This window comes from Panthera uncia, chromosome C2 (assembly GCF_023721935.1).
Source record: "Panthera uncia isolate 11264 chromosome C2, Puncia_PCG_1.0, whole genome shotgun sequence".
Classification (NCBI taxonomy): domain Eukaryota; kingdom Metazoa; phylum Chordata; class Mammalia; order Carnivora; family Felidae; genus Panthera; species Panthera uncia.
The window spans coordinates 117,531,712-117,545,852 of NC_064810.1; the positions used below are offsets into that span (position 1 = coordinate 117,531,712).

Sequence of the window (14,141 nt, forward strand, 5' to 3'; positions counted from 1 at the left end):
AAAAAAAAAAAAAAAAAAAAAAAAAAAAAAAAAAAAAAAAAACTGCTCATGCTTTCATATTGACAGAACCACATGAATCCATTTAATTAGCCAACAATTCACTAACAAATGAGGTGCACTAAAAACAAATGAGTGTTTTCCAAGCCAAAAAATAAAACCTGGAGGCTCAGAATATTAGGCATTCAAACTGTAGTAATAGGCACCCAAAATTCTCAAGGGGCTTAGTTAACCACACTGAACCAAGGGCAAACACGCAATGTTGCCATCTCAATAAACACAGGTGTAAAGTGCATCTCCTCGCATAATAACTCATTAACTCACAGCTGCACTTTCTTGAACTGAATAGCTCATCATTTCAATATTCAAACAACCTTGCACATGTAACTTGAGTAGTGGACAAATTTACCCCTGCTTTCTTCACTGTAAATGTTTTCAGTCAATGTTTAATGTCTCCTCATGACCCCAGGAGGCATAGGGGAAAAAAAAGAAAGTTCTTTTACAAAACGCATTTTCTTCATAGGCATGTAGAAAATTGTCACAAAATAGATGGCACAAATATGTAACATGTAGGTGAAGGAGAAAGAAGAGTCAAGGATAACTCCCAAGTCCCTAAATCAACTGGATCAATGGTTCATTTCACCAAAATGGGGAATATACATGCAACAGAAAGAGACAAACAAAAATTACTTCATTCAAAAGTCTCCTAGATGCTACAGAAATGTGGAAACTACATAGAAGGGTATAGTGGGCAACTGGACATGGAAATCTTGAGTGACATTGTTCATTAGAGATAAGTGACTTTGGTGCAAATGTGCTAGCTGATTCCAAGGAAGGAAATGAAAACTGAAAAGAGGGTAAGCTTGATGAACACCAATGCTTGAGATGGAATGCCAGAGATATAAGTGAAAAAGTGTTTTTCTTCTTCTCCAGACCTCAGTTTAATTTGCATAAATACCCTCTGCTACATTTTGAAGGATATTTTTGTTTTAAATGGAAATTTATAAACCTTGCAACATAGACAGGAAGTAACTCTTAAATGCATGCCTATACTGCATTGGAAAAAAACAGAAATAAGAACGTAGATTCGTGCTGTTTTCTGTATTGATGTCCTTGTATTCCACAGACTCATGATTAATCTGCCAACTGTGGTGTTGCCAAACATGGTGAACTAGACAGTAATCGTACTCTTTGGAAACTTGGAATCTTTCATATTCCCTGAAGGAGTTTTCCATTTCGTTAAATCTTTGACTTCTCAGTTCCAGGTTCACGTTCAGCAGTGGTGGTAGGAAACCTGTCAGAAATGTCTCTTTTTACTAGATCAAAAACAAATAAAAGTATGGCATGGAAAAATAACCCATCAACTTTAAAGCCCCTCAGAGTACCATCTGAGAGCAAGACACATTTTTTCTCTCTCTCACTCTCTTTCTCTGTTCTGATAATATAATCAATATTTCCTGTCCAAAAATGCAATATTCTTCACTCTTAGAAACCCCTCAAGTCTGCATTTAATGTCAAAGAAAATCGTGCTCCTTGTGACAGACGTTTGTTTTTCTGCTTTTGTGTCTGAGGGCTTCATCAACTTTTAATGAAAAAAGAACTACTGAATAATGTTATCAGTAACAGAGACTATAGGTGAAGATACTCTTGAATAAGAAAATTTAAATATTAGAAGAAAATGGACCTGCCACTAATAAGTCTAGAAAAACATCTATTTGTATGTGAGGATCAAAAACTACTTTCTCTTGATTCTCTTTTCAAAGCAGATAAATGTTTTTTGAAACAGAGATTCTTTCTTCTGACCAAGCTACATTTCTGTGCCTGATGTCTGTGGACACTGTTATGGGAGTTTGGGGGTGATACAAAGAGGGAGTGTAGACCGAGTTCTTGAGATCTAGGGAGACACCCAGTAATCTAGTTGACAGGAAGTCACAGTGAAGCTCTGGAGCCCCAGTAGTTCTTCAATCCGTATACACAGACCTTGAAGCAAATGTAAAAGCTGAACCACTCAGATCACAGATATTTAAGACCAGAAAGTGCTTAGAGGTCATCTAGAGCAGTGTTTGTCAGCGTTTCTTGACCCTTATTGGCAAAAAAATAAAATAAAATAGCTTTATCATGCACCTGTCTGCACACAAGCATAATTGTTTGCCCACAAAGGTACTTACATACTTGAGAATACACAAAAATTCTAATTAAAAACTATGAAGTTTTTATATTTTCTCCCATATTTCAATGTGTTTTCTTATATACTCCAATTTGGTGAATACCATCTTCTTGAATTCATTGAGAAGAAGACAATGGACCAGGCAATGAATTTAAATTGCACAAGTCAGCCACCTAGTTAAGTGGATGAACTGTGACCACATCCCAGGTCTCTTGATGTCCAACCCAGTACATTTTTCCTTATATGATTTACAACCACACACTGAATCTTGCTCAGGTGAGCATATGTTTTATGTGTACATGTATACATATACATATACAATATTTAGTAGGACTAATGCTCTCTGAAAGGGTCCAAGAGTGGGGATCAAGGGGAACAGTGTACACATCACTCCATTAACCAGAAAGTGTTAATTGTCCTATGAAAACTGATCTCAATGGAAAGAATTTACTTGCCAGCAGAATCATTATTTTTCCCAGAGAATTACAGACCTCCTCATGCTGTTCCCTAAATTTCTTTGCTTGCCAATTAATTTGAATTTAACTGTGTACCTCTTTGTGGTTTCTCAAACAGCTCTTTTAGCTAGTGTCATAAAGTATTGGTTCTAGTTCTTGTTTAAAATTGCATAAATGAGCCCCTGCAGCCAGCCCTTTAGGGATCTTGTACACCACTGTAGTCTCACCGTGCAGACAGTGAAAGGCAATCTTGTGTATACACATGAGTCAGAAAATATTATTATTTTCTCTAGGCCACTTCTTGATTTCTTTCAGAATTCCTTTTTATTTTAGATCCCAGATATTTTTTGAGCATGTTCCACCCCCTGTGGACCCAGATATATGTACTTAATTCCATTCATCGTTGCAACAGGACCCGTAAATAGAACTTGAATCCAAGATCTTAGGCATGCAACATAGCAGTTGCATTTAGTGACTGCTTGTTTTTGCAGCAGAGATGGAAATAGAATGACCCGTTTTTACTTTTGTTGCAAAGGAAAATGAAATAATACTTGCCTGCACAGGATGGGCATACTGGAGGCTTCACATTTTTATGGATGCCAGGACTAATGAAACATGTAAATGAAATGCTTTTATGCTTATAGTAATTAGTTTGACCATTTTAAGAAAACAGTGTAATAACGGTTTCTTTTATTGTATTTTTTATTTAGAAAAATATAATTAATAAACTCAATTTGTATTTATTTCCTAACCTATGATGGAGTAAAACCTAAGTGTGCAGGTAAGCTGCATGCTTCTCATACATGCTCCACGGTCTCCTACCTCACCCTCTTCACTCACTTGATTTCTTTACTTCTGGCCCTGCATCATCAAACTCTTTCTATCTTTCAAAGCCCTAATGCCTCTGCATCTTTTAGGGAAATTTTCCCCATGTCTCTTCCACCTACCACAGCCCAAAAGAAATCACACCGTCTCAGGATTTCTGTTTTCCTGTCTCCTACTACATTATACCTGCTATTAGATGTCTTTGTGTGCATGCTGTCTCTGTTAGGAGATAAAAAGCTGCTTGGGATGTCAGACCAGGTTTATTCATCCTTGTGTCCCCCATAGCCATAACCTGTGCTTTGCTCATTGAATGACCTCAGTAGACTAATAGAATTTGAGTAGATGATAGCAGACACCCAAGGTAACTTGCAAAAATCTGGTACCTTCACTGTAGTATTACTGAGAATTGTCTAAGTTTGGATTACTAGGAATAAGGAGTGCATTTTCACTTGTTTTTCCTTGATGCAGGAGTTACTGTGGAAGAGATGGTAATAAATAATGATTAAGGGCATAGAATATGCAAGACATGTACTAGAGGCTTTGGACTTCTTCCCCCAGCAGTTTATTAAACCAGAAGTATTGTTGTGTCTATCCATGGAATGAGCTTCTCTAAGTTATTCCTTCTTTTCATGTCTTCTTCCTTTCATCTACTTCTAGTAATTGTAGTAAAACCTTACATGTACTTACTTATTAATGTTTAATTTATGAAGCATGTTAATATCCATCATATGGCTTTATACTCAGAACAGACCTGTAAGACATATGGGTGCTATCCAAATAAGAAAAATTGTCTCTTAGATGAGTGAAGCCATTGGCCAACATTACTCTTTTTCTATCTGCAGCCATGAACAGAGAGTGAGTGGTACCTGGGCAGGATAAAGCCCTGATGGACCCCAAGCCCTGAGGGGCATGAACCATACTGTTACTTTAAAACTCCTTTTTTTTTTAAGTTTATTTATTTATTTTGAGAGAGAGAGCACAAGTAGGGGAGAGGCAGAGAGAGAGAGGGAGAGAGAGAATCCCAAGCAGGCTCTGCACCATCAGCATATAAAGACTGATGCTGGGCTCAAACTTACAAAACTTTGAGATCATGACCTGAGCCAAAATCAAGAGTCAGACACTTAACTGACTGAGCCACCCAGGCACCCCTAGAATTCTTAATTTTACTGACCAAATCTAGTTTTTGTATGTTCTCTTTGACTATTTCTTTTTTCCTTTTTTTTTCTTTTTTTTTTTTTTTTAGGTTTTTAATTCTACTTTCTTTGGGTCCATTGTTATGTCTCTTATCTAGCTTCTTGAGGTAAACAGTCCATTTTTTCTCCTTTCCTTTCCTTTCCTTTTCTTTTTCCTAATGGAAAGCATGTAAGACTGTAAACTTTCCTCTGAGTAATCTGGTTTTATCTCATTGGTGTTGATAAAGAATTTACTCTACACTTATTGCTGTTTATTTTACATGAGCTAAAATTTCAAATTTGATTTCATCTTCAATTTCATCTAGGAGAATATAGTTAAAAAGCCCTAATGGATACATTTTTTAAGGTATGGTTTTGTTAACTTCCAATTTTATAACATTGTGATCAAAGAATTTGATTTGTTTGCTTTTTCTTTGAGGGGGGAAGATTTATTGAACTATTGATAGTAAAATATACTATCAATTTTATTCCATGCAAGTAATTTCTTTTCACATTCTAGTATTGCTGGGATTAAAAATAAATAATCCCAAAATGAAAAAATTTTAAACTCCTCAAATGTCCATGAAACTGAAATTACTTCATAGAATCATGTCAATTCTAGAAAGTTATGTGAATAAAAATGGAGACTAAAATACAGATATGGAATTTTAAAACTTTTTTTATAGTTAGCAAAAGACATTTTGGATGGTACAAGGTCAAAACCAAGCCACAACAAAAGTGAATTAATTGATACTTAATGCCAAAGTGTTGGTCAGAGATTTGCTTCTCAAAATGCAATGCTAGGACCAGTAGCACAGACATCCCTGGTAGTATAAAATGCAGAATCATGGGCTCTACTCCCAGCCTATTGAAGCAGCATCTGCATTTTTTAAATGTTTATTTATTAATTTTGAGAAAGAGTGTGCACACAAGTGAGGGAGTGGCAGAGAGGGTGGGGGGAAGAGAATCCCAAGCAGGCTCCACACTGTCAGCTCAGAGCCTGATGTGCGGCTGGATCTCAGACACAGTGAGATCCTGACCTGAGCTGAAATCTAGAATCAGACACTTAAGGACTGAGCCACCCAGGCACACCCAGAATCTGCATTTCAACAAGATTTCCAGGCGATTCAAATGTAGATTAACATTCCAGAGGCATTAGGTAAAGTTCTGAAATCTCTCTTGCCAAATTCAGATGCTTCAGGCCACAGATGCTCAGGCCACCTGAGCTTTCAGGTGGGATCAAGAAGCTCCTTTTTTCTTTTTTCTTTTCTTTTCTTTCTTTTTTTTCTTTTTTTTTCCCTTTTTTTTTTTTTTTTTTTTTGAGAGAGCAAGAGACAGGGTGAGTAGGGGAAAGGAGCTTAGGGAGAGAGAGATAGAGACAGAGAGAGAAAGAGAGGGAATCTTAAGTAGGCTCCACATTGCCAGCACAGAGTCCGACTTGGGGCTCCATCCATGACCCTGGAATCATGATCTGAGCTGAAATTAGGAGTCAGAAACTCAACCAAGGGAGCCACCCAGGCTCCCCCAAGAAGCTTCTGATATATGGGAAGGATAGTAGGGTCGCTGTAAATTAAGCACAGGCTGGGCATGAGAGGGACAAGCAAAACAGAGGGTTAAGAAACAGCAGTAAGAGAAAAGAAAGGAAGTGGGTTCCTCTGAGGTGAGCTGTGTCTGTCACTTAGACACAGACATTGGAATTCACCATTTTCAGTGTCCTTTGACCTGAAAGTTTGTGGTCTAAAGATTTAGAAACACTTTTTTTTTTCTATACCCAGGAGACTTCCTGAGTTTATCTTTAAACCTCATAGCTCTTGAAAAAATTTTTATGATTAGAAGGTATGATAATGATATGTTTTAAAATTTTACTTTAGAAGAATTGCCTGTGTAAACTTAAAAGGATATTTGAAAATCTATAAATTTATCTTGTCTTTACCTTTTGAGAAAGTTGGGCTGCCTCTACTAAAAATGTCTGATTCATTTGGAATCAGTATTAGTTCCTTGTCCTAAACTTTAAAAAAGGGTCAGGGGGGGCACCTGGGTGGCTCAGTAGGTTCAGTGTCTGACTTTTGGTTTTGGCTAAGGTCATGATCTCATGGTTCATGGCATGGAGCCCCATATCAAGATCTGTGCTGGCACTGCAGAGCCTGCTTGGGATTCTCTCTGTCTCCCTTTCTCTGCTCCTCTCCCACTTGTGCACCCCTCCCCACACTCTCTCAAAATAAATAAAAATTCAAAAACAAAAAACAAAAAAAGACTAAATTGAGGTGCTAATCCTAGTGAATTAATAAAGTAATATATAGGAAAATGACAGACCCACACAATTGGAGGATATCCAAACTTTAGGAAAAGAAATTTTTTCCACAGCAGCTCTGGCAGATAATCATTCAACCCAAACATTTCAGATCATAGGAAACTTCTCACACTTCAAGGCAGTCACTTCTTTGTAGGATAGTGCTCATATTTTGGAAAGATCATGTGACTGGAAATCAGAAGACACAAGTCCAAGTATAGCCCATGCCTCTCTAGTAGTTCTAGGCCTAACTTACTCCCTTCCCCCAAGCCTCTTGTTCTAATCTACTGGCTCAAACTCCCATCACTTTTTAAAAATGTCAATTCCTTCCATAAGTAGGAATGGAACTTGGCATGGCATCACAGCTGCCATTGACATCCCCTGTTGTCCCAGTCATAACAGGAGGATACAGGTTGGATCTTATTTCCAGATGACATGGCTTCACTGGTTTCAGAGAACCATCAAAGTTTACAATGAGAAGGGACCCACAAGTGAGGACTTGTCAGGATTCATCAGGAAAAGAGAAACCAACTAGCTATGCCCAGAGTTTAATGCAGGAGATTGAGTATACAGATGATAGAGACCTGAAAAAATAGAACGGGGGCACTGAGGCAACACAGGTAGTAATTACAGGAAGCAAGTGTAAACCCTGGGCCAGGAGAAGCAAAGGGAAGAGAATCTAGAATTTCCTAAGAGGTAACTGCTGAAGCTGGGAACCAGACTTCTGAGTGGGGCCTATGAGGCTTGAACCAACTTCAAAAAGCTATTGAGAAGAACCATGGCTGAGATGCAACTGACAGGAGCAGCAAGCAAACAGGAAGGGAGCAAGGCCTTTCCCCTTCTCACATCCTAGCCTCCCTCTGGAACTCATATTAGCAGAGCTCAACAGGCTGTGGCAAAGGAAGACGTGGTCTGCATGGTCCCAGGCCCATATCACAGGGCAAGCACAAGAGACTGGGTTTGGAGCTGAGACACTAGTTTACTGACCCGCACAAAGAGCACTTGGTGCCCCTCCCTCTCCTCGTACAGCTGAGAATCTGAGTTGCAGAGCATGTAAGAGAGTTGTCTAGGGCCCCACACAACAGTAGTACAACTAGTGCTAACAGGCAGAGGTATGCAAAAATATAATGACAATTAAAATATACTTCTGTAAGGTAGAAAACTCTCAACTCTGAATTTGCTTACATGGCAGAGAATTTATAGATAATAGGTTTATTTAGATGAGACATTTTCAAAATATGTTTTGGCTTGTAAAAGTCATACTAATTACAGTAATTTGTGTGAGTTAATTAATTACTAAGGTATAGAATTATGATTATGTAGCTAATACTAAGGGTTCAAGATCAACTCAGTTGTTTTAATTACAACACCAAGCATCTGGTCAGATAGGTACACTTTTCATTGTTTGTGTGACGTATCTATACACAGAGCTAAAAAAAAAAAAAACAACAACAAAAAAAGGATTAGCAGAAACACTGCCTGTTAGTAGTCTAATGGAGGCGAAGAAAGGAAAACCAATGAAGCTACTAGGGAAAACAAGATATCCAGCCACCTCAGATATGTAATCCTCCTATCTCTATTTCCCTGGGACATCAGAAATGATATTTTTTCAGATGGTTTAAGATTACCTTAAAACATTCACAGATAGTCTAATATAGGCAGAAAAGCACAGGGAGTTTGTGAAATTGTGAATCTCAGCTCTGCCACTTTCAAGGTGACCTTGAGTAAATTACTTGTGTTTCTTACTTGTTACATGGGAATAGGGATATTCATTAACTTATTCAACAAACACTGGCTGAATGCCTACCATGTGCCTGGCTTTGCTCAAAGGGTTAGGGACCAATGAATCCCTGTGCACTCCATGAGCTTTCCTTTGCAATGCTGGAAAGCAGAAAATAAACACATGAATATAGAAAATGTTAGGTGGCAGTGAATAATATACAAAAATAAAGCAAGATAGGCAAGTAGAGAATGATGAGAAGGACCATTTTTATAGAATGCATAGAGAAGGCCTGTCTGATAATGTAATATCTTAAGGGAGGGAGGGAACCATGTGGATATATGAAGAACAGCTTTCCAAACAGTGGGAACCAGAAGCTCAAGACACTGCAGTAGAACGTGCTTAGCAAGGATATAGTGTACAGCAAGGGGTGAGGATAGTGGGAGATGAGCTCAGAGATCTGTAGGAAGGGGAAAAGGAGGCAGGACTAGATCCTACAGGGCCTTTTCATCATGGGGATCCATTACAAAGTTTAGAACAGAGGATTGACATGACCTGAATTGTCCAAAGAATCACTCTGGCTGTGTGGAAGCTAGACTGTGAGAGTCCAACAGTGGACACAGGGGGACCAATCAGGAATCTGTAATCTAGGGGGGAAAAAAAAGTGATGGTGGCCTGGAAAAGAGTGTTAGGGGAGGAAGCATTGAGAAGTGGCTGGGTTCAGGTAAGTTTCAAAGGACCAGCCAACAAAATCACTGACTTACAGAGAGAGGAAAAGTAAAGGGTGATCCCAGAGTTTTGGCCTGAACAGCAAGAAGGATGGAGATGCTGTTACTGGAAAGGGGAAGACAGTAGGAAGAGCTGATTAGTAGTACTAAGCCTGTTGGGAGGTAATAAATCAATGCAATAAATAAGATGATTTTTACAAAATGGTGCATTCTTGGTTCACTGTAGGCATTCAGCAGATCTTAAATCCCCTCCCTATCCTTTATAACACTTCTTTGTTACCACTTGTTCTCAGAATACATTTAGGCACTACCCACACGTACTCCCACCCTTTTTATTCACCACTTCTCCACAAATCAATATGTATATCAAAACATTTCCACATCAGTGGGAGGGTCAGCTAAACCTCACCCAGAAAAATCTCCAACAGACTACAGAATCAGCAGAGAGAGATAAATTATGTTTTTAAATAAAGAAAGAAAAATATTTGATAACAAAATAACATGCATGGCAATCTTCCTAGTGCCTCAAGTACCTAAAGTGCTTCAGTACCCTAAAAGTTTCTCTGGTATTGGTTGTTTTTTAATAGAATATTTGTGAAGAGTGACATATAATATTTTGTAAGCATCATTTTCTTAGTATTTCTGAGGAGAGGCTAAGAAACTGAAAAGTTACCCAAAAATCTATAGAATGCTTACTGCATATATATTTCTTGGCAAAATTTCCTAGTCATTTTTATCCTTTTGCCTAAAATTTTGAAGCATATTAAAAGAAAATAAGTAATATAAATGTTTGTGCACTTGTACTAGGTAAATGTGCCATAGCAATATTTTATCCAAAGCCAATCCAAGAAATAACCGACGTATAAATAGAAGCATCCAGTCTAAACATTTTAAAAAATGCTTGGTTCTTTAAAATTCTTTATTGCAGATTCATTTGCGATGTCAGTATTCAGTTCACATATCTCTATACTCTTAAGAATCATCAGCATTTAATTTATGAGTGTTTTTAGTTGGAAAGATTCTGCTGCTTGAAATTCAATTCAATCCCCTTGGTCTGACTTGAGGAATACTTACATCTTGTGTTTTTCCCAAAGCCCTCCTCTATGCTCAATTTCCCATAATTAATAGAATATTTAATCCAAAGTAGAATGCCACCCCCACCACTTCCATACCCCAGCTCAGGAGGGATAACAGAGAATAACAGCCCAGAGACAAATGACACATCTGTCTCAGGGTTGCTACTCCTCTGTCCCCAGGAAACATCTAATGTATGTATGGTTTCATGTATCATTTAAAGCTAGGTATACTGGGGGCGCCTGGATGGTTCAGTCAGTTGAACAGCCAACTTTGGTTCAGGTCATGATCTCATGGTTCATGAGTTCGAACCCTGCCTTGGGCTCTGTGCTGACAGCTCAGAGCCTGGGGCCTGCTTTGGATCCTGTGTCTCCCTCTTTCTCTGCCCCTACCCTGCTTGTGCTCAGTCAGTCTCTCTCTCTCTCTCTCTCAAAAATAAATTTTAAAAAATTAAAAAAAAAAAAAAGCTAGGTATACTGATGGCTTAAGAAATAAATCCTGCAGCTAGCCTAGAAGCAGCTGAGAGCCCACTGTGGGTTGGAAACACACAAGAACAGACCAGCTTACCTGCAAGGAGTGTGTGCCTTGGATGTGCTCATGTGATTCTTCAGCAGCATTAACAGAACTCCCAGCTCTGTCAAGGAGGCATAGGGGCAAACAAGGACCTTTCTCTTGTGCTTGGCAAGTAGAGGCATCAGCATGAGCAACAAAACCCTTGTGGATTTCTTAGATCTGTGATTCATGGTTTTTAATACTGTGTATGATGGGAACCTCTTCAGGTTCATCGGGGTACCCAGTGAAAAGCCAATGTTTGAGCGAATATGCCAGCATTTAGTATAAAATGCAAAAAAAGCAGTTGGCACTGGCTAGGAGAAGCCCAGAGTTGATTATATAGTCTTTTGTTCATGTTTCTCCAAGCATAACTTTTTTAACTCATGACAAGAGAAGAAGGTACTTCTTAATACTTTTCTTTAGGTTAATCCTGTAAGACCCATGTTTAAAACAAGTAGCAAGGTATACCCCAATATAGGATCCTTTTAATTTTAGAGACTATTACGTCATGGTAATTGTTAGAAGTAGCTCTACTGACACCTAGTCCATCTTCGTCTAGCTGAGGTGGCCCTACCCTTTGGCTTAGATGGCAGAGAAAATTGATTTTGACCAGTATGTTTTTGAATTTCAGGAATAGTCGCTGTTCTTTTCTGTGGAGTCACCCAGGCACATTATACCTACAACAATCTGTCATTGGATTCCAAAACGAGGACTAAACAGGTAAAAGAAAAAATTCACTACAGGCTTTGTCTCTTTTCACAGTGTAATGGTTATGTAGCAAGTCTGCCAATGCACTTGGAAAGAATTTCATTAGCGAAGGAAGAAAGTACGCTTAAGGCTTCATTATAGGTTGGATATTTATAGATTTTTTTTTCCTCCAGGATAACCATTAACAATTCTCTTGGTAAGCAAAAATATAGTTATAATAGTCTCTCTCCCTCCTGAGAAATGTGGAACATAGACTGTCAGTCTTGAAGATGAAAGGCCCACAGTCGGTAATAATTCACAGTCACTTACATCTAAAAGCATTATAAAGCATGTGAGATTGGGTAGTTATACAGAGAGAAGGAAATGAAGAAGAATAAGGAAGTAATGTTTGGTCTTTAATTGGGTGCTTTCGCTACTCCATAAACTCAGCTGCCAGTTGTCACACTAGCGGAATGTAGCTTCCATATGCCAAAAACACATGTGTTTGGATATAGATTCCTTACACAAATATGTGCTGCACAGCCCCTCTGTGCCAAGCACTATGCTAGGTACTAGGAATAAAAGGACGTGGGATATGACCTTGTCTTTAAGATGTTCATTATCAAGTCTGTTGATGAGGGTAAGGACGTGTAATGAACAACTAATTATCCACAGTGTGATATGGACTGTGATAGAAATATCTGTATAGTGTGTTTGGGGAGCATTCAATAGGGCATCGTCTTGTAGCTAGAATTGGGAAGGTGAAGTTTCCAGAGATGATATCTGATCTTAAGCTTGAAATACAGATAGAAGTTAATTAGGTAATCATGTGGAACCTAGTAGGGGGTGGGAAGGCAGTATGAAGGGCATTTGAAACCAAAGTTGAGGGTGGACAAAATCTCTGAAGCAGCTGATCAAAGCACTGTAACTAGTTCTGTGTGGCTAGGGAATGGGGTAAGGCTACAGTGAGGGTTGAAACCATAGATAAAGCCAGAGACCAGTTTATGAAAGGACTTTCATACCTTGTGAAAGAGTGTTTTGACTTTATCCTAGAGGTAATGGGGAGTGGCTTAAACAACAGAAAAGTATTGTCTGAGAAATGTAGAAGTCTAAGATCAAGGTGCCAGCAGGATTATTTCCTTCTAAGGGCCGTAAAGGAGAATCTGTTCTATTCCTCTCTCTTAGCTTCTGGTGGTTTTCTGGCAATCTTTGTTATTCTTTAACTTGTAGACACATCACCTTGATCCCTACCTTCATGTTCACATGACATTTTTCCTAAGAGTATGTCTGTCTCCAAATTTCCCCTTTTTATAAGGACACCAGTCACATTAGATTAGAGGCCCACTTTATTCTGGTATAACCTCATTTTAACTCAACTAATTATATTTTAAATGACCCTATTTCCAAATAAGGTCATTTTCTGAGATATTGGGGGTTAGGACTTCAACATATGAATTTGACGAAGGGTAGGGAGTTGGTGTTGGGGGGGTGGGGGATGGGATTCAGCCCATAACAAGAAGTCACTAATGTATCTTAAGCAAAGTAATTTTAGGATAAGTGGTGTTCCATTTTAGAAACATCACTCTGGCAAAGAAGAGGAGCATGGATCAAATAGCATTTGTATTAGTTACCTTTTGCTGTGTAACAAACAACCATACAACCTAACTTCAGTGGCATTCAAAAAGAAACATTTATTTTGCACACATCTGCAGGATTTAAGTCTAAGGTGGGCTTGGCTGGGGCATGTGCCAGTGCCACCTGTCTGTCATTCTTCTCCTAGCAGAAGAACAAGCCCCAATGTGCAAGTTCATTTCAAGCCTCTGCTTGCATCACATTTCCACATCCTACTGGCCAAAGAAAATCACATGCCTGAGCCCAAGGTCAAGAGACTGAGCAGGTCACCAGCCCACAGTGGGAAAGCACTGCAAGGTTATATGGTAAGGAGTATGGATATAGAGAATAATGAAGAATTGGACCAAAGTATAATCTACCCCAAAATGCAAATGGAGGCAGAGAATCTTCTATAATAAGCTTATCAGTGCTGAAGATATCTGATGTGATATTGGCTCAGTGGGAGTGGGGGAAGCCAAAGTGACATCTTAGCAAAACCTAAATAGGAGTTTTTGAAGACTTACCTTAAAGCTCTCTAAAATAGTTAATTGTTTTCTTCTCTTTCTCTTTTCATGTCCCAAGCTCAGCTGGACCTGACCCTATCTCCTGCCTCCCCAGGGACTCTGCAAGGTCACCCTTCCCCCTCTTACAATCAGAGGAATCATAAAGATACAATTAGAGACATTTTAAGGACCCACAGTTTTTAAAAATGAAAAAAAAAAAAATGATACCAATACCTAGAAACTTCCAGTATAGGAATCCTTTTAATTATAGAGACTACTGCATTCCCTAGGGTTTAAAGGGAAATGCCTTGGGCTGGTTTTTCCTGACCTTGTCTGGTTCTCTGAGCATTTGTATTCTGG

The 14,141-nt window shown here is 38.7% G+C and overlaps 1 protein-coding gene across 2 annotated transcripts in view; it reads left to right on the forward strand.

Moving 5' to 3' along the window:
• SLC9A9 (solute carrier family 9 member A9) overlaps positions 1 to 14,141 on the forward strand; it is a 573,025-nt gene that overhangs the window by 287,574 nt on the left and 271,310 nt on the right. For both annotated transcript variants that reach the window (XM_049629746.1, XM_049629747.1), the window contains one exon: positions 11,612 to 11,700. In XM_049629746.1, the coding sequence (XP_049485703.1) occupies positions 11,612 to 11,700 (89 nt within the window). The remainder of the gene's footprint in view (positions 1 to 11,611; positions 11,701 to 14,141) is intronic.